Source organism: Spermophilus citellus (assembly GCF_964194105.1).
Source record: "Spermophilus citellus genome assembly, chromosome: 2".
NCBI lineage: Eukaryota > Metazoa > Chordata > Mammalia > Rodentia > Sciuridae > Spermophilus > Spermophilus citellus.
Genome location: NC_138183.1, coordinates 209,473,883 through 209,493,918, shown reverse-complemented (window position 1 = coordinate 209,493,918; position 20,036 = coordinate 209,473,883). Strand labels below are relative to the sequence as shown.

General features: G+C 37.1%; 1 protein-coding gene across 27 annotated transcripts in view; it reads left to right on the top strand.

Annotated features, from left to right (window-relative positions):
* SOX6 (SRY-box transcription factor 6) overlaps positions 1 to 20,036 on the top strand; it is a 603,909-nt gene that overhangs the window by 550,066 nt on the left and 33,807 nt on the right. For all 27 annotated transcript variants that reach the window (XM_081280977.1, XM_081280953.1, XM_081280954.1 and 24 more), the window contains one exon: positions 8,723 to 8,831. In XM_081280977.1, the coding sequence (XP_081137103.1) occupies positions 8,723 to 8,831 (109 nt within the window). The remainder of the gene's footprint in view (positions 1 to 8,722; positions 8,832 to 20,036) is intronic.

The following is a 20,036-nucleotide window of genomic DNA, read 5'->3' as shown; positions in this document are numbered from 1 at the left end:
AAGAATTTTTTGTGTGGGTTATAGGAGATGTAGTTACCATTTTACTAGTTTGCTGGGACTATCATAACAAAATATCACAAACTGGGAAACCTAAAGAACAGAAGTTTATTTTAACTTAAAGAACAGAAAGTTATTTTCTTCCATTTCTGCAAGTTGGAAGTCCAGGATCAAAGTGTCAGTAGATTTGGTTTCTCCTAAGGCCTCATTCTTTGGCTTGTATATAGGCATCTATTTTCTGTAACCTGGCATGGTCTTTCCTCAGTGTACACACATCCCTTGGGTTTCTTTTTGTGTCCAAATTTCCTCCTTTTATAAAGATATAGTCAGATTGAATTAGTGCCCACCCTACAGCCTCATTGCAACTGATCACTTCTTCAAAGGCCCTGTCTCCAAATATAGTCACATTCTGAGGTACTAGAGGTTAGGTCTTCAATTTCAGAATTTTTGAAGGACACAATTCAGCCAAAAACAGTTATTTTTGATTAGCTTGTATATTCTCAAACACTTGTGATCCCCACCCCTGTTTGACCAAATGCTTTATTTCTCTGTTGTGTTTCCCTAGGAAAACTCTTATTTATTATTTCTCAAAAGGAATTAAACTGAAATCAATATTATTTTATTTAAGTTTATTCTGTTGTCCTTTCATAATATATTGGCATTTTTAATTCAAAAAGTGAATTACTAAGCAGTACAAGAGATGTTCAAGGGAAAATTGGGGGGGGCAGTTGAAATTCTAGGGAAAAAGTCTTAGGGAAAGGCAAAGCACTTACAAATAATTACTTTCATATAATAAAAATAAGGTAGATTTCCTGTATCTCTCCACTACACCATCCTTGACCAAGAGATTATTTTATTGTTTCATTTACTTGCATACCTTCTTTATATTTATCTTTCGATCATATTTCACTGCTTTTTATAAAGATCTGAAAATTAACTTCATTGTATCTAAAACTAAAATGAAAAGAAGGGAGGGAAATAATTTTACCAGGATTATCAGGATTTATCTTCTGACTGCCTAAAATACCTCATGAGAGGCACTTAGGATGTGAAGATAATAAGATATGGACATTGCCATTTCAGAACAAATCAAGGAGCCATATAAACAGAAATATAAATAAATAATTATAATATACTTGTTAATAAGTGTAATATGATGCTGGGACAAAAGAAGGGAGTGAGAGGTTCTACCTGGGACTGGTGAAAGGAAGTTAACAAAGGATTTTGTTGAGAAAAAAATGCTTTAATGGAGTTTAAAAAGGACTAGTTGTGATGAATCAGAAAGGGCAAAGCATTCTAGGAGGAAAGAATTGTAAATGGAAATACACAGAGCTGTGGAATATCACATTCAGGAAACTTCAAGAAGTTCCATTTTATCAGAATAGGGAATATAAACTGGAATGAGTAAAACATGAAGCTGGTAAGAGGAGCAGGAACCAGATCATCAAAGGTCATACAAGCTATCCGTACAAGCTTGTTTCTTACCATGCAGTGGGTGGGGAACCTTTGAGGGCCAAAAAGTAGACAATAACAAGATCCAGCTACTACATGGTTAATAGGGTTGAGATCTGAATTTAGTTGTGAGATCCTTAGCAGCTAAGACTAAAGGAATACATCTTTGATTATATAGTTCCATTTGGCAGGAAAATGGATATTGGCCTTTGGATCAGGACACTATCTTCATTAGTGTTTAGCTTTGAAACATTTAGTAAATACTAAATAGTATATTTAGCAGAAGTGGATATTTTAGGAATTGCTTTATTTTTTGCAAGGCACTCACACATGCAATCTCTCATTTAATCATTAACAACCCTGTAGCATGAGCATTTTCTATCCCATTTTATGAATGAGGGAATGGGCTCAGAGAGATCACATGGTAAGTAAGTTGTAGGGTTATGATTCTCAATTCACCTCAGCACAAATACCTACCTAAATTTTGTTTAAATGACTTAAATAAAAATATAGAAACTTTTTTGAGCCTCACATTTTTTCCTTATAAAATTAATAGCAAGAGTAGTATTTTCCTTGAATCATTGGTGTGAGGTAAAAATACTCGTTGGAAAGACCTTTGTACCAGCAGCTGATCTGTAAGTGGCACCCTAGCCGACCACTAGTTGAAAGGTGCATTTGTGCTCTGTGGGCAAAACACTGTTGGAAAATTCAGCCCTTAGCTACATCATGAGTCCTAGCACAATTTTAGTGTTAAGGATGTATTAAGAGCCAGACAAATTAATAGTTTGGGCTGACAAAATGTTATTTAACAATGAGATTCAATAATGAACTTCATTTCTCCCAGCCAGAGTCTTTATTATCATGATTACTGACTCTGAAACCATCAAAATGTCACTATGAAAGTAAATTTCAGTGCCTCTAAAATACCTTCCTCCAAAAAGAATCACCTTTTAAAAAGCAGATGTGGTTGCTTTCCAACATAAAGCCTACAGTTTTTGATCCTTCATTAAATTATTAAGTGTAAAATAAAGAATATAAAATAAAGAATGATAAAGTGACAGTTTGTTGAGGCAATAAAAAGGAAACTAAACATGTGGTTAAGTAACATCTCATGAGAATCACATCATGGCAAAATATGTCCAGAGCAAGGAATTAGAGCATGCCATTCAGAGTAAAAGACAGAGTATTGGTCAAATCATGTGTCATTGTCCTGCTTTCAAAACAATACAAACAAAACAAAACAAAACTTTTTACTTGGAAATGGATACTGTTTTATAAACAGTATTAAATTCAGTATTAATCTACCATGCCTTTATGGTAGGTGATGTCTCCTTTAACTAGTGTTTCTCAAAGACTTAAGCAAAGATGCAAGTATTTACCTGCAGAAATTCCAAGTTAGAATTCACATTAAGTCATATAATCAAATGCATTTTTCTATTGCAGTCTTTTAAAGTTATTTCTCTCTGTTGTAAAATATTTAAGGTGTTTTTCTGGATTTCCTTTTTCTGATTATTATTGCTTAGATATATGACCAATACAGTGTGGAGTGTTGAGTCTAAACATGTCTTTTATAACCATTAAAAATTACAAAATTAGTAGTTTTTGATCCTTTGGGGCTCTCTCTTATACAGTGTATTTTTTATTTTTGTAGGTAAATAAATTATGTGGCCTTATATAAACTTGCAAGTATTTATTGACACTAATACTAAACACTGTGTAAAATATATATTTTTAAAAAAAAGGTCTAAGATATAGTCCCTGGCTTGTAAAATCTTTTGGTATTGCTAGGATAGACTTGGCAGTGTACATGAGCCAATTTGTTAATATAGTATCTTAATTTAATCTCTAATTTGTTAACATAGTATCTTAAAAGCTGGGGGGTAGCTGAAATGCAATAGCAAATAAGAAGGTTTGAAAAGTTCTGAATTAGAGACATGAAGTAGAGGAGTATAAGGAAGGTGTGTGAGGAGATCAACTGGGGAGGACAGTGCAGGCAGATCAGAGGAAAATGCAGCCATGAGTTTGGTATATAGACTGGAAGGCATCTGCTCAGGTAGTTAGAGATGACAGAAAGGTGTCAAGGGGAGGGAACCACAGCAAGAGCTCTATTAGAAGGAAAATCAGCAACCCTGGATGATTGACTAGACAGAGAAGGACGAGGAAAGTAGTGAGGCAATTGTGCTGGCCAGTTGGCGTTGACATAAACACAGGACAGGAAGGAAACTGGGTAAGGGGAATGCTGCTTTTGCAGGGAAGTCTTTACTTTTAATTTAGGAAAGCATTTTCTTGGGTCAGAGATCTACTAAAATATACAAGTAGAAATCAGATGTCCAGAAAGATTGAAGTTTGGAGCTGGTATGAAAATAATAAGACTTCATTCAGCAAGCACTCAATAACTTAGATAGAGTTGAAACTTTGAGGATAGACATTATCTGAAAACACTATCTGTGGTGGCCTTACAGAATTTCATGATACACATATTTTTTATTTCTCAAAAATTCTGCTTCAGGAGTACACAAAAATGTGATGGGATTTCAGTATTAATCTTTCCTACAAAATTCCTTATTACAAATTTGAAAGTTTGGGGAAAGTCTTTAATATTTAAATGTGTATTTAGGTATGTAACAATAAAATCTTGTTTACTTAAAAAGAATCATACTAGATTCTCCATGTTAGAAGATAGGTACTACTAAATCCATGATTATATGAGTATAGAATTTTGGTTTTAATGTCTTCTATCTATATAAATAGAATATCCGGCAATTAGTTAATAACATACATTTAAGTTTATTTAAGAGAGGCAAGGCAATGTAGAGAGCATCCTAATTATAATGTATTTTACATAAGAAAATAATACAAGATGATTATTTTTTACTCATTTTAACAACAATATAGGTAATGACCCCTAATCATTTGTTGTGTGGCTGCTATGAATGACCCCATATTCAGAAATTCCTTAGAAATAAGCTTTTGAATAAAGATTGGTTGGTACAGTGCTTCTCATTTGGGCCATTGGCATAAAATATATCCCATCATTGTCTAGATATGTGTACTTAAATGAAATATATTTGCAAAGCAACAAACAAAAAGCTTCTCTCAGCATGTGCCATTTTCCCTTTCAGATTATAGAAAAAGGGACCCTGTTTACAGAATTTGCGGCAGGGTGTAGGCTGGTCAGTTTTGGTAAATCCAGAGGAAAGGTGCCCGGCACGTTATTATGTTGATGTGTTGTTTTTTAGGCAATGGCCGCAATCAGTCATCTTGCATATGGTTTGAAAAAGGCTTGTCTGGCTGGCAAGCAAACTGTTATTTAAGTACACAATCCACTCCACTACTGAAACAGTTTTGCCAAACTTATCCAAGTATTCTCACATGCTTAAAGATGGTGTAAATATCATTTATTGCTAGCAGTTTTCTTCAGACTATATGGAATGTCTTCCTGCTGCCTGATCTAAGTGTCCCAGTTTACATTATGGCCTTTACTGCCTCTGTTTGATGGAGTGATCAGTAAAAATTTAATGACACTATAAAATAATAAAAATGTCATTAATTTACCACGGATCTTGGATGCAGTGGTTGTAAAGTTACATTAATAAACAGAATATTTTTTACAACAAAAAGCATTGTTACGTGGGAACGTATAAATAACACACATAAATTTAAGAGCAATTTTACTGTTAGCACACACATTATTATGGAATAGCCAATAAGTGTATAAAACATAGTATATAAAATTTTATTAAAATATACTGTGCACATCAAAAATTCAGCTTTTATCTAAGTGCAAAGAAAAGCCATTATTGTGTGCTTACTGTTTCATTGCTGTTCTTTCCCCGGATCACAATTTTACATTTGTTGCAAGTAAAAGGAAGTAGATTTTTTTTTTCCCTCTATGAAAACAAACCTCTGGTCTTTTAGTTACCCCAAATCCATTCTCTCTCTCCACTGATGCAAAGACATAATTGATCAATCTTTCCATGGTAGGGAGGGAAAAGTTGCTAATTTAATGCAAAGTTAAAAATAATGCCTGAGGAGTTGAATGGTTTGTTCAGTGACTCTGGAAATAAGGGATAATAATGCAGCAGTCTATCTGTCATCAGTGAAGCTGCCCCGTCATTGACTCTGATAATATGTGAAGATGATGGATGCTACCATCTTGTGGCTTGTAACATTTAACATTCATCAGCTCTCACTAAAGGGGGCTTTATCATTTAAATATCTTTATTTAATATGCAACGTCTACCTCATACATCATAATTTCAAAGCACTTAGAGAGCCAACAGTCCAACAACACGGCAGAGCTGACTTTAATTTTTTCAATAACTTTTATGTTGACTGCATGTTTGTGACTGACAATGCATAAGTAAGTGTCTTATCACATTGCTGCATGTAAAATGTACATTTCACTGTCAACATGAAGATGGGGAAGTGGGGTATCAGGATTAAATTAGCATTGAGATATTTTTATTATGTCTCCAAAATATCCTACTTGGGAGCTATGTACCTTGTGAGGGCTGGTTCAAATGTGTGGCAGAAATTTGGACTTAAGAACTTGCCACCCACTGTCTATATTTGTTCCATATAGGGGCGTACCCATTGGCATGTAATGGTCAGAAGTTTAAACTTCTAGGAACTAAAGTATCTCTCTGTTCATGTTCACATCCTGTATTTACTAGGCTTGTGTTCATCCTCATTGGTAAAATTTTGCTTAGCTCAGCTGCCCAGACCTAACTTGTAGACATCAAGCCCTCTTATCTTATGGTTATGTGGCTGGAAAATAAATATTCTGAGCTATTCTTTGAAGAAAAGAAGAAAATCTTCTGGGAGACGAGGTGGGAATTTATATGAAAGGGCATGGCTTTGCAGAGTCCTGCTTTAATCTCAAACACAGTGCTTAATATTATCAAATTTAAAATGCAACCCAGTGCCCCAAACAATTTTTATCATTGATTTATTTTCTGCCTATTTAACGAGTTTTTCATGGAATAGTCTTCCTTGTCTTCTATGCTGTCAAAATATTGATATTTTATAGGGAAAGTATCTTTGCAAAAGAATTTTTTTCAATGAAGTCAGAAAAATGTATGACTTCAAAGACACTGTGAATGTGTTGTTGAATGTTCTGGATGTTTTTTGTTATGATTAAAAACAAGCTGATACTACTGAATTGTGAGTGCACTTCATTTTTATAAAAGAAAAGATATTATCATCATGTAAGCTTTGTTGTCTTAGGATTTTACAAACCATGGCATGTAATTTTCCCTCTTCTCCTTCCTTGTCAAAATATTGATATTCTTTCAGGAACTTTATTTATTTTATTTTTTTTTTTACTGAGAATATTTTCTGGTAAAATCAAAGAGAATGAATGACTAGAAAGATACTTGAAATATGCATATTGATAGGTAGCACGGTCTGTTGATTTTCAGAGAAAGTTGTTTTTCCCCCCATAAAAATACAGTTAAAGGTTGTTCTTCCAAGAAGATTGCAGGTGTCACATCAAAACTCCTTTTGCATTTAACATAGGGAGAGCATTCACATGCAAATATCTCAAATGCGAAACAATGTGATAAAACAAAGGTTGAATATTTTGCTTTCCCTGATACTACTCATCTTCACTTTAATTCTTTTTCTTTACATCATGACAACTGGAAGTGCTACTCAAAAATAGGAATTGGCTGATTAAAAGCAGCTGTCCTTCCCCTGACAATGTGTGAAACTCCCATATGGCTTGTGGTTGCTTTCTATTGTGTCCTGCACCTGGGTTAATTTGTTCTTGGGCAACAGTGTTTTCACATAAGAAGATATTAGGGAACTGTACTTGATTTGGTTTTTATTTTCATTCTGTCTTTTTAAAAAAGTGTCGTATTTTCAGAGGTTTCCCCACATACTGCTATTAAAACAAGTTACCATTACCCAGTTCAAGAAATTCATGATTATAATTTTTGTTGCAAATCTTTCATGGAAATGGTGCTAGATTAAGGCAAGGTTTATGCTGTGTTTTCCTCCAACACGGATTTCAACAAATTCCATGATGAAGGGGAACTGGAAGACTTCCTGCACAATTTGACTGATGGGAATTAATTATAGAAATATAATGATATTCAAAAATAATCCTATTAGAAAGCACAAATGTAGTGAGACTGTACAAATGAGGCACAGCCTCTATCAAGTAATTGTATGTTTGCTCTTTAAGAATATTTCCAAGTTTCTAAACATCTTAGAGAAGAGAACACTCAGAGTGTTTCCATCTAATGCCGAACATGCTCAGTACAGAACTAGGTCATTGAACAATAGACTGAACAGCAATCAGCACTCTACTGCTGCATAATGCATTAAGTATAACATGCAGAAACCATTCCCGGAGCTGGAAGCTGCTATTTCATGTCTGTAAATTCAAGCTGACATGACATTTAATATTGTTTCATAGTAATGAACAACAAGGTTTCATTCATTCATAAGCATAACACAAAGCCAAGTTTGAGTCTGGAGAGTAGAAAGGAGGTGAGAGGGGGGACACGTGCTGGGTTTCTGCAGACAAGAACACCATATTAATGATGGTCAATGAGCCCTCTGCCACTGATCCAGAGAGCTGTAGAGCTCTGTTTGCTGTGATGCTTTGTCAGACTCTTGATCCTAGAAAACGGGTGAACATGCAAAGCTCCTCTGGCCTAAAGGGGCAGGTTATTTAACTTACCTGGCTTCCTGACTGGCTAGGTGTGACATCTTTTCAGTTCCCAGGAAGTCACAGGTGAAACTCATAGGCAAAACAATAGTCTCAATACCATCTTCTAGTCTACCTGCTTTGAGAGATTGGTTTTTGAAATCTGGTGCATAAAATTCTAATTTGTATTTCCCCAGGAACACCAATGCAAAGTATGATCTATAAGTGGGAAAATTCCTCTCCCATTAAATGTAGCAGTGTATTTTAATAGGAACTGCTCTTTCAAGTTTTTGAACACGTATCTCAACTCTCTTGATTGCATTCCTTTTAGATTATGGGAACAAATCCAATACAGAAGAGATGTGCAGAGCAGCTCTGGCAGGTTCCCATTTCAGGTTTACTTTCCTTAAAGGTATTATGATTTAGATGCTGTCACTGCTCTCAGTGCCACATCAGGCATTACAAGAAGGTTCCTGAAAGATTTTTCAGAACTCAAATGGATCAGAAACCATGTTTGCAAATCCAAGTTCTACCTATTTCGAAAGATAGAAACTGGAAGGAAAAAAGTGGCTGCTTTGGAAGCTAGAACAAACCTCTGATTATTCTTTCCTCTAGGAAAGAACGCGCTTTGAGAATTTGGGGCCCCAGTTAACAGGAAAATCAAATGAAGATGGAAAGCTGGGCCCAGGTGTCATCGACCTTACTCGGCCAGAAGATGCAGAGGGTGAGTATCTTTTCTGTAGCTCTTTTCTGTAGCTCTTTTCTGCGGCTCTGTGTGTTTCTGAAGATGTCTGAGGAGGATGTAAGATTTTCATGGCCTTTCTTGGGAGTCAGTCACCAACTAGATTTGTGGCAAAGAGAAGAAATGTTGGTCTTCAGTATACATTATAGTTGAGGACTTTGAGAAGCTGCTAGATCCTATATTACTGAACATATAGCAATCAAAGTACTCCCAGATGCCATTTTACCATTTTAAAATAAAAAGACCCTCTACATTCTAATGAACAACAGCCTTCTGTGTTTCATCCACCTCAGTGCATTCTTGTTAAGGAAGTGGGGGAGAAAAAGAAGAAACAAAGGAGGAGTTGTATTTCTCTTTTTTCTCTTAGTTCCAAATCAAGTAATTCCTAGTGCAGTCAAACCATTTGGGGGACTAAACATTGGTTTGTAGCAAATTTGGCACAAACTTTTCAGTTGTTTAGGAATGGCCCAGCCTGTACCATTCACTAACCATCACTGAAGGCACTAACCATCACTGAAGTCTGCTGAAAGTCTGGGTGGAAAGAGCCACCTTCTGAGAATGTTTACCTACAGCACCATCGATGCCTGTCCGCCTTTCTTCCTTTTTTGTTTGTTTGTCTTAAATGCACAAGCAGCACATCAGCAGAAATTGCTCCCTGGAGGCCGGGTACAATTTATAGGTTAGGTCAGCACTTCGGTAGTAATGTTGCCTGGTTATTTACTGTGTCATCACAGAGTTGGGACTGGTTTTCCCGTTAGCTGTTTCTTTGGTAGAATCTGTCCCACCAGTCAAGGAAGATTAATTTGTTCTCTTCAGAGTAACTCGATATTTCACCCATCTTGGGTCCCTGCTAAAATCCTTTTTTAGCTTGAGGGGAAGAATCTTACTAGTATCCCTTTTACTGGCAGGATTTCTTCCAGGACCCTAATCCCTTGAAAATACATGAAGACATTTCACAGCAGCATCTGAACCGGGCCTTCCCAGGCAGTTTAGAAATCCCTGGCACAAGCACTAAGAGACATTAGGAAGCACTTCGGAGAGTTTCCAGAAGGCAGGTTTTTCATACCAGTAGAAGAGGCTAATGTTTGATGATATTCCTGAGGGCAAGGTGTTAAAATAAATTCTGATTGGAGTGTGTGTGCTTCGGGGAGGGTATTGGGGAACAAAAAGAAAGGAAGGAAGAGAAAGATGAGTAGGAATTGGGGTAAGGACTCAAAACTAGAGCTATAGTTGTCCTCCTTGAAGAGTATGTTTCAAGAGCACATGATGTTTTCATGGTCCTTCAAAAGTGCAGGTGTTTTATAGGTGAGGGTTGAGCTTCCTCTGTGTAGGGTGTCATGGAGTCCAAACGATGGGACTTGCATAGTTAACCAACTGACTGTATCACAGACATGGTAGCTGGCCTGAAAGTATTCAAAGAAGTGTTTCAGGCCTGTCTCATTTTAATCTTGTTGGAAGATCATACTGTGGAGCCTTTAAATATTTAAGCATATATATGAAATAAATATTTTTATCACCTTGGAGTACTTAGTCTAGCTACAGACTAGGAGTTATAGAGTTCCACTACCTTACCCTTGCTTTAATGAACTTAATCTACCATTAACCCTTTTTCAATTGGTTTCCTAATTAATTGTATACTGGCTAAAAATATAGTCAGTTGCCTTTCTGTAATGTTGATAATCAAGTTGATATTTTGTGCTTGGCAAATTAATAATCATGAAGTTATTAACCATTATAAGAGAAAAAAATTAAAACTGAACTGTAGAGAAACATATTTTGTAAAAATATCAGTGGAAATTCCATTCAACACCCAGATTGTCTAGATCCAAACCGATTTTTCTAATTACTTTTTTTAAGCAAACATTTATCAAGCCCTCGCATGCCAGAGAATGTTTTTTAAATACACACTTTCTCATTTAATTTTTGTACACTCCACAAAAAAGGCATTATTATTTTTTCCATTTTATAGATGAGAACATTGAGGCTGAGAGTAATTAAGTAACTTGGTGTAGTCATATAGCTAGTAAGGATAGAGCTGAGATCTGATGCCAGGCTCAAATTTCAGCCTGCCATTATGTGTACTATGTGTACTGATAAATATGCCAGTGCTTCGTTTTTCTGAACAAACTCCTTGTGACCTTCCTCAGTATGGCCCATTTCCTCTCCCTAAATATTGCAGGTCATGCTGTAGGCAGCTCTCATGTTACTCCGTCACACACAGCAGCAGGGCCTGCTGAGGTGTAACAGTAGAAGGGCTGTAGTGGCCCAGGAGCTTAAGAAGCGTGTGAAAACCTCCCTTCAGAAGCTTGCCCAGAGTTGCCATTGAGACCTCATGTGCTTTTGGGGGACTATGAGTTCATGAATGGAGTCAAGTTACCTGCTCTAATATGGACAGAAGTGCGGTGCCTTTGTGAGGACTGCTGGGAGGGGGAGCAGCCTTCTGCTGACTTCAGGCTGTTTCTTGGCCTCTGTTCAAGTGAGAGCTGATTGCAAAGCCTGCTGGAGTTGCAGTTCATACTAAAGTCAGAGTAGATAACAGGTACACATAATACTTTGTCTACTTTGCTCCTTCCTCTTTCCCTTAGTCAGAAAACTTATAAGGAACTGAAGAATCAGAATAATGAAAAATATATTTTGCTCCTTCACAAGTCTGTGGTCCCGCAAAGCAACCAACCAACATTTCTGAGTGCCTATAGTGTGTAGGTCCCCGAAGTAGATCCTGGGTAAACCATGGGAAGCAAAATAGATATGTCCCTGACCTCTTGAATCTCATGGACTAGTGAGGGAAGACAGAAAATTAAAAGGGAAATATGTACATACCTATAACATTATTATTGAGAGAAATTACCAAGAAGAGCAGGACTTCATTGCACTCTACAGAGAACTCAGAGTAAGAGCTCCTTAGGGAAGCTGAGGTAGCAGGTGAGTTCTGTGTCTCTAGCTCAGGAGGTCCCCTTCCTTCATCCTTGTGTAATCAAACTCCCTCCAGCTTTGGAATAGCATAAGGGGTTATGCCCTCGCTCCATTCCTCCACCACCCTCCTGTCTAGCTTCTGAAGTGACTAATTTAAGTCAGTCCAGAAAATGAGGCCCTGTTTGATCTGGCTTCCCAGGAAGACGTTTCCCAGTCATGAAAATGACAATATCACTTAGTAAGCAATTTGTAGACCTTCTTCATAGCCCTGGGCATAGAGTCAGTGAAGAAAAGGTCACCAAAAGAGGCAGCTGTGCCTGTGTATTAACCACTCATCAAAATCGAATGACAAAACCATAAGCAAGGAAAACAGAAATTAGAAATATAAAAGGCAAATGCCTTCAAAATTTTATTTTTAAAGTCCAGCTGTTATTTGGCTTGAATGTGACAAGACAGCATTTCTTGTTCACCATGATATTTATAAAGCCTCAAACTCATTGGTTCTGGAGACTTAGGAAACATGTTTAAGGTCTTGTTATACTTTGAAGTGGTCGAAGGCTTAATATGTATTGAGTATACACAATCTGTTTGCTTCCACATAGGACATGTAAAGAGGACAGGACTTGATTAGTTGAGTCTGTCACTGTGTATTAAGAATGATGAACAGCTGTTGAACTTTTTGTTGACTTTCTTTGTGGCATTTACCCTTTCCTTGTTCTGCTTGGGCAAGACTGCAATTCTTATCCTGACTCTCCCAATTTCAAGGTTGCACAGTGTAGTAGAAAGGGTTCTGGCCTGGTTTGGGGGAGATTTGGATTAAAGTTCCTTTGCTAAATGACTGAAAACAAATGACTAATGCCTCAGGACTTAAGTTCTTTATCTCTTTAAGAGTCATGTTGGATTTGATTATCTCTAAGTTCTCTTCCAAATCCATGATTGCTATTAGAGTCTTCAAAAAACACTGGGTGTAGTTCTTATATGAAAAGATGATCTATCCACAATAGGTTCCATTTGTTTCTTTCAAAGAAATAAGAGAGCAATACCTTAGAGAACATATTTGTGCTACTTGTTGATTTGAGTTTTCATGTTCTTGGAGCTTTACTGTTTATTAATCAGAACACCTCTCCAGTAGTATTTCCCAATTATCTTTCAGAGATAGAAGCTTCTCCACTCCTCCTTTCCTTTCCTTCCCCAGCAACAGTAGTTGTGACTTAGCTTTTTAAAAGAATATATTTAAAATCTTTTCTCTCCCTATAGCTCTTCTACTAGGGGTTTCTCTCTTAAACCTAGGGTTTCATATGGTTTTGTAGTAGGGTTTGGGTAAGAAAACATTCTTCTAAAATCTTCTTAAATTTTCATATTCACTTATTGTGTCCCAGCCTGAGGAAGGCTGTACCTCATTTTGATGAGAGGAGTAGTGAAATATAAGCCTATTATTTAGGGATGAGCTCTGTATCTCTGGATGACTTTGGACCCTAGAATTGGATACAACATACCGTCCTCCACATATTAAAATTTGATTTGAATGGAAATGGATATGTGCAACATGGATGCTCCTGTTTATGACTGTTGCTCTCAAGTTTATTTAGAAGTCTTTTACAGATTTTCATTGAATTTGCAAATTAGATTCCAGCCAAGAGGGCATTACCCTTCTGAAAACTTCTTACACTTCTCCCCCTCCCCCCTTCTTATGGGAATCTCTGATTGCTTCTAAGTTCCATATCAGGGTAGTTTTATTATTGTCAGTTTAAGCTTTCTGTTTATGGACAAAGAGCAGAGACTGCAATGTTTTCTCTTTTTCCTTCAAAATGCACCACTCGTAATACACATGTCCTTTCTTGAATATCCTGCTTCTCCTTTGATCCATACTCTTAGAAAAAATCTTTGAAGCTTTTCTCATTTCTCTTCCCCTCCCTGGATTTTTACTCCTGATGGAAAAGGAAGATTGATTCCAAGACTCATGACTCATTCAAAGCAGCAGAGGCAAACTGCAGCCTAATCGGGGTGGGATTTAAACTCTATAACTGCTTGTACTTTGGAATGTAAAGGTCATTAAGTCAAGCCCACCAGAATATAGTGCTTCACATTGCAACACTTAGATTCTCCAATTTGGAATAAAGAGGAGAGGTCATGCAATCTGCAATTCTAGTTAAGAAATCCCTTCTCATATCCCTGACAAGTGGTCACTTCACTTCTGTTCACAAATGTCTCCAGTAGTCTAATGACAGGAACCCTATTTCTTCTACAGATGCTTTTTCTAATTCTCTTAGGTCTTTGTTGGTCAAATTTATGGTCAAACTTGTCCCTTATTTCCTTGTAACATCTATCCCTTTGCTCCTTCAGATATTTTCTCAAGAACTAGAAGACTTGAATTCTAGTTGTTCCATCCTAGGCAAGGCATTTCCTTTTCCTCAATTTTCTCATGTATGGGTGAGGAAATTGATATAGATGTTTCCTAGTTGATATATTTTTAACTCTAATTCATATAATTGAACTCATTGACCTTGAAGGCAACTAGAATTTAGCAAGTATCAATTAGGGACCTCATGTAGTCTTCTAAAAAAATGCAGTTATTGTAGAAATATACCAGAGAGGACACGCTTTGACCAAGAAGATATACAACTACTAGGGCATGTATCAGGAATAAAAGTTGAGGAAGTATACATAGTAAAAGAAAAGTCCCCAGTAAATCACAGGGAGCATTAGCCAGAGCTGTGTGACAGGGATATGGATCCAGCCTTCCATGGCTGTCTAAAATTGCATTTCTAGGCATCTCACAGAAGAAAATAGGCAAAGGAGTCTCTGTAGAACCAGCAGGTTGAGACTGAGGCTAGAATGGGTAGTAAGGGAGGCCCAAGACATGGTGAAAATGAGTAACAGCCACACAGGCTAGGTGGATAGGAGATAAGCAGAGTTCACGAAGCCCTTGGCTCTGGACTAACTCTGTTGTATGAGTATCACAAAAATGTATTTTACTGTGGATATAAACAGTTTTAGAGGATCCTGTGCACCAGTTTATATCAGCACTATATATAAAGTGCAGCGCTCTTAAACAAGCAAATAAACTTCTCTTAAAGAAATATATTTGCTGTGTCTTAAAAGCTCCCAAATAACTTTTAATGTTGGTAGAAAACAATTTCCATTGAACTCTCCAAGTGATGGATAGTCCTGATGGGGCAAGAGAGTGAAATGTCAAGATTCTTGAATAACTCCATCCCCTAATACTCCATAAAGGGAACTCAACCTGCTCTCATAGTTATTTCAGTGTGAAAGCCCAATCAAAGACCCAGCCTCCTTTTAGTAAGGAACCCAGCCCTGCCCAGTTGCTGGTTTCTCATTGGGTTGCGTTTTCTAACGAGGTATCAATGGCCGTAGTGTAATCCAAAAATGATCTACTTTTCTAATGAAGTATCTATGCCCTGAGGGAGAAATGCCTGCCTGTGCCATTACTGAATCACACAAAAGTGATTCCCAACCCTACAGCCACTGAGTGACAAAGATTAATACCATCTACCATGGAAATTAGACTCTTAAGAACAGCTAGCATATGTTCCCAGTGGGACTACAAAATTAGTCTTTGCTTCCTCAGCAGTATGTATGTCTGTTTCACATAAATCAGCACATTAGAATAAACTCTGGTTGATAGAAGTCTGTCTACCATGTTTGGACTGACACTTAGAATGTGAACTTTGCCTAGGTCTCTTTCCCAGAATCCTCTCCTGGCAGCAAGAGCCACTTGGTTTTCCACATGCAGACTGTAGAATTCAGCCTAACCTGAGGCTGGTGGGATTTGAAGAATATTAGGCCAATTCTGAATGCTCTCTAAATTCTCTCTGCTTCAGGTCAAGATTGGATTTGAGACCAACTTTTTTGCCTACTTGGCCCTTACCTTTTTTTAAGTTTTGAAAACTAATTTGTTCCAAATAGCCAATATCTATGCAGCCCTCCCTTATTTTCTGTTTGGCTCCCTATCTTTTGTTCTTTAACCAAGATATTCTCATGTTTCACTTTTTTCTTCTTCTAGATTCCTTGTCTATCCCAGTCTGCTTTCACCTATTATTTGTTGTCTATTTTTAAACTTTTTAGAGGTGGTTCTCTGTGAATGAAATCTCCAGTGCCTGGAACCAAGTTTTTCCAACCAGGATCTGTCTAAACTCAGGGCCTCACAATCTTGAGTTTTACCCACATGTTCAACCAGATATAATTTGATGTTTATTTTTTATATACACAATACTTTTATCGGAGTGGGAAAAAAAGATTGTAAAAAATTAGACTACATTTTATTGTCCAAGAGTTAGTAACATAGCTTGAATTATAATGTTAGCATACATAGGAAGAAAAGCAACATGTTCATGGACATCATCAGAGAAACAGAAAAGAAAGAAGAAGCTGCAGTGCTTTGTGGACAGCAGCAATTCTAGAAGGCACTGATAGAAGTATGACTGGAAATAAGCCTAGAATTAGATAAGCCAAGAGAAGGGGAAGAGCATTCAGCTGAGAGAAAAATCCAGACAGACACAGAGACAATGAAGCACACAGGAAGCTCCAGGAGAGAGTTATCACATTTCTCATCTTTGTGTTCTCCACCAAGCCCAGTGCAAAGCCTCATACAGACTTGCATTCAATAAATATTTGCTGAATCAAATATGTTCTAAAGATAGTTGGGTTCCATGTTGCATAGGGCCTTGAATGCCAGGCTGACGAATTTAAACTTTGCCACCAAATAGACATTAACCTTTAATGATTAAAGATTGACCTAGATTCCAGAGGTTAATAATAACGGAAAAGCAGCAGTTAGGTTGGTCTTGGAGCTCCGTTAGTCTCTAAATTCCTCTGCTCTCTTTTTAACTTCTTTGCAGAGGGGATGCTCAGCTAGATGTCTTTCCATGTTACCACCTGAGAAAGCTGAGCAGGTGTTAGGTGAATTTTCATTCAAATCAAATTAAAAGTAACTTCTTTACTCCTGGATATATTACACACATAAGAATAATTTCCACTTTGTCTGCTGTGGCTGATTGATGCCTTACAGATCAGTCTAGTACCTGGGCCTCTCACTTGGGAGTGACTTTTTTTTTCAAAATTCTTTTTGTTCAGTGGGTACCTACACCTTAGACATGGTGCCCTGAGGTAGGTCATGGCATCAGATTAAAGAGACTGTATAAGGATAGATTGACATTTGCATTATACTGCAAACTGTTACATTTAGGAATAGGCCATGAAAAGTTAACTCTGAACTAAATCTTAATATCCCAAATCTCTAACTCCATCCATTTACCTGCAAATGCCCATGATTTTATTCTCTTCTATTGCTGAGTAATATTCCATTGTGTATATATGCCATATTTTTTATTCATTCATCTATTGAAAGGCATCTAGCAGAGAAGATAATGCTAAGTGAACTTAGCCAATCCCAAATAACCAAATGCTGAATGTTTTCTTTGATATAAGGAGGCTGATTCATAGTGGGCTAGGGAGGGGGAGCATGGGAGGAATAGATGAACTCTAGATAGGGCAGAGAGGTTGGAAGGGAAGGGAGGGGGCATGGCGTTAGAAATGATGGTGGAATGCGGTGATCATTATTATCCAAAGTACATGTATGAAGACACAAATTGGTGTGAATATACTTTGTATACAACCAGAGATATGCAAAATTGTATATGTATAATAAGAACTGAAATACATTCTGCTTTCATATATAAATTTTAAAAATATCCCAAATCTCAGCTCTGGAGAGCATAATTTCATAAGCAATATATTAAAACATTGAAAATTTATACTAGCTGAATATAGTGATGCATGCATGTAATCCCAATAGCTGAGGAGGCTGAGGCAGGAGGATTGCAAATTCAAAGACAGCCTCTGCAACTTAGCAAGGCCCTAAGCAACTTAGGAAGACCCTGTCTCAAAATAAAAAGTAAAAAGGGCTGGGGATGTAGCTCAGTGGTTAAGTGTCCCTGGGCTTAATCATCATATATATATTTTTTTCTAAAAATACAAATTAAAGCTGACGTGTGTGTGTGTGTGTGTGTGTGTGTGTGTGTGTGTGTGTATGTTTATAATTTTCATGGCAGAGAAATCACTTCATGTTGCTTTAGGACCAGCTCACTATTCTGATGAAAAGTCAGTCCTTCACAAGGACAAAATACAATAGGATAGTAGATACCCAATGCTGCACAGTTGCAGAGCTCTTAGTAGGGAGGAAAGGAAAACAACTTTAAAGTGTACTGAAACTTCCTTGCCCTCGATTTATTAGAGCTTCATAGTCAATAATCTTAATCCTTTGTCATTCCAGTGAGTTTTTTTTAAAAAGCTGATCTGGGGCTGGGGATGTGGCTCAAGCGGTAGCACACTCGCCTGGCATGCGTGCGGCCCGGGTTCGATCCTCAGCACCACATACAAACAAAGATGTTGTGTCCGCCGAGAACTTAAATAAATAAATAAATTCTCTCTCTCTCTCTCTCTCTCTCTCTCTCTCTCTCTCTCCTCTCTCTTTAAAAAAAAAAAAAAAAAAAAAAAAAAGCTGATCTGTAAGGGCTGGTGTTGTGGCTCAGCAGTGGAGTGCTTGCTTAGCACGTGTGGGGCCCTGGGTTCGATCCTGAGCATCACATAAAAATAAAATAAAGATATTGTGTCCAACTACAGCTAAAAAATGATCTGTAAATTCACAGGATAGTGGTCTCTTCCTTTCTTCTGGCTCTGGCTAAGTACACAAATCTGGTTATTGGTCCTGCATAAGGAACTGGGGAGATGTGAGATGGTCTTTTTTGTTTGGGCCTTATGCATTTTCATTACATTTTAGTCTTTTTCATAGAGACCCTCATGAAATATATTTTTAGCTTTGGGAGCAGAAAAGAGGCTCTATTAAGGAATAAATTGTACCATACAGCTAACTTGTGGGTTTTTAAAACAGAACATGAAGTGTCAGAAACATTACCCAGATATGAGGAAAGTCTAGGAAGGGGACAAATATCACCTAATCACCTGCTATGCTCTTGGTACTGTACTAAACAGTCTCCTATTTCTGTTGTCATTCCATTACTACTGCTACCATTAAAGGGGATTGCTGTTGGTGTGTGAATACTGGTTTTAGTCACTATGTTAGAAATTTACATGTGTTCCCATTTATTCTTCAGGATGATATTGTAAAGTAAAAATTATTAACACTCTTTCATAGGGAGAAGAAACTATAGTTTAGAGAAATAATTTACCCAAGGTTACTCTATAATTCAAACTCAGATGTGTCTGAGTACATAACAACTGAACCACACTGCCTCCTGCTTTTCTCCAAGTAGAGCTGCCTGAACTGGTTGCCCTTTGTTGGAGTAGCTTTTCTATGGGTTTCATTTAAAATATACATTAGAGTTTAATTAGAAATAGAAATTTGTGGAATTAAAAAAAATCTTTCAAACCACACAAATATTAGGCACCTTCAATATTTTCACCAATTCAAAGGATGTGGAGAACTTTTGGTGTCCTATATGATTGGACTTAATGCCCCAAAATTCTGAGCCATCTCCTTTTAATACTAGTTCCATATCCATAACTTAAAAATTAGCTTTTACTGGACCTATAAACTGCATCTCCCACTCTAATAAAAGACAGATTCCCTGGAACAAATGAAACGAAGAGGAGAAGCTGGTTAAATTAATTGCTAGTAGTTTTGAAGATAAATCTGGATTTCATTGAAAGAATTTGGCTGACAATTTTAGAAATTTGTGTTGATGGTAAGTGTGCAGTCTTGGGGATAGTTAAATGTAAGTTGCCAGTGTAATTTTGCCATATACTAATGTGAGACTTGGGAAGAGTTTGATCTCCCTAAACCTCATATTTTCTTCATCTGAAATGAGAAGTGTGGGCAGGGATCTTTAACCTCCTTCTCATGTTCAAGTTCTCTAATTCTATGAGTGTTTTACCCATTTTCTGCTATTCAAGGAAGTTCTCTTTGTATGCCTATTTGAATGCATGTGCATCAATTGTATATATTTATACATGCCCTGCAATGTTAAAATAGTTTTCAGATTTACAATTCCCAAAAAGCTCAGACTTGTCTTACCATCCTACCAAGGTTTTTCTGGAAGTGGGGAGACTAGTTTCTCAGAATTGTGCAGGGTGGCAAGTCAGTAAAGGAAGTAAGATGAAAACCAATGATCTCTGAGTCTCAAACAACTATGGGTACGTTTTTCCTCTCTCCTTGCAAGACATTAACAGAATATAAGAAATAAAGTGAGACTTCATATAAAATCTGATTTCAGAAATTCCCAGGAGCTAATGGAA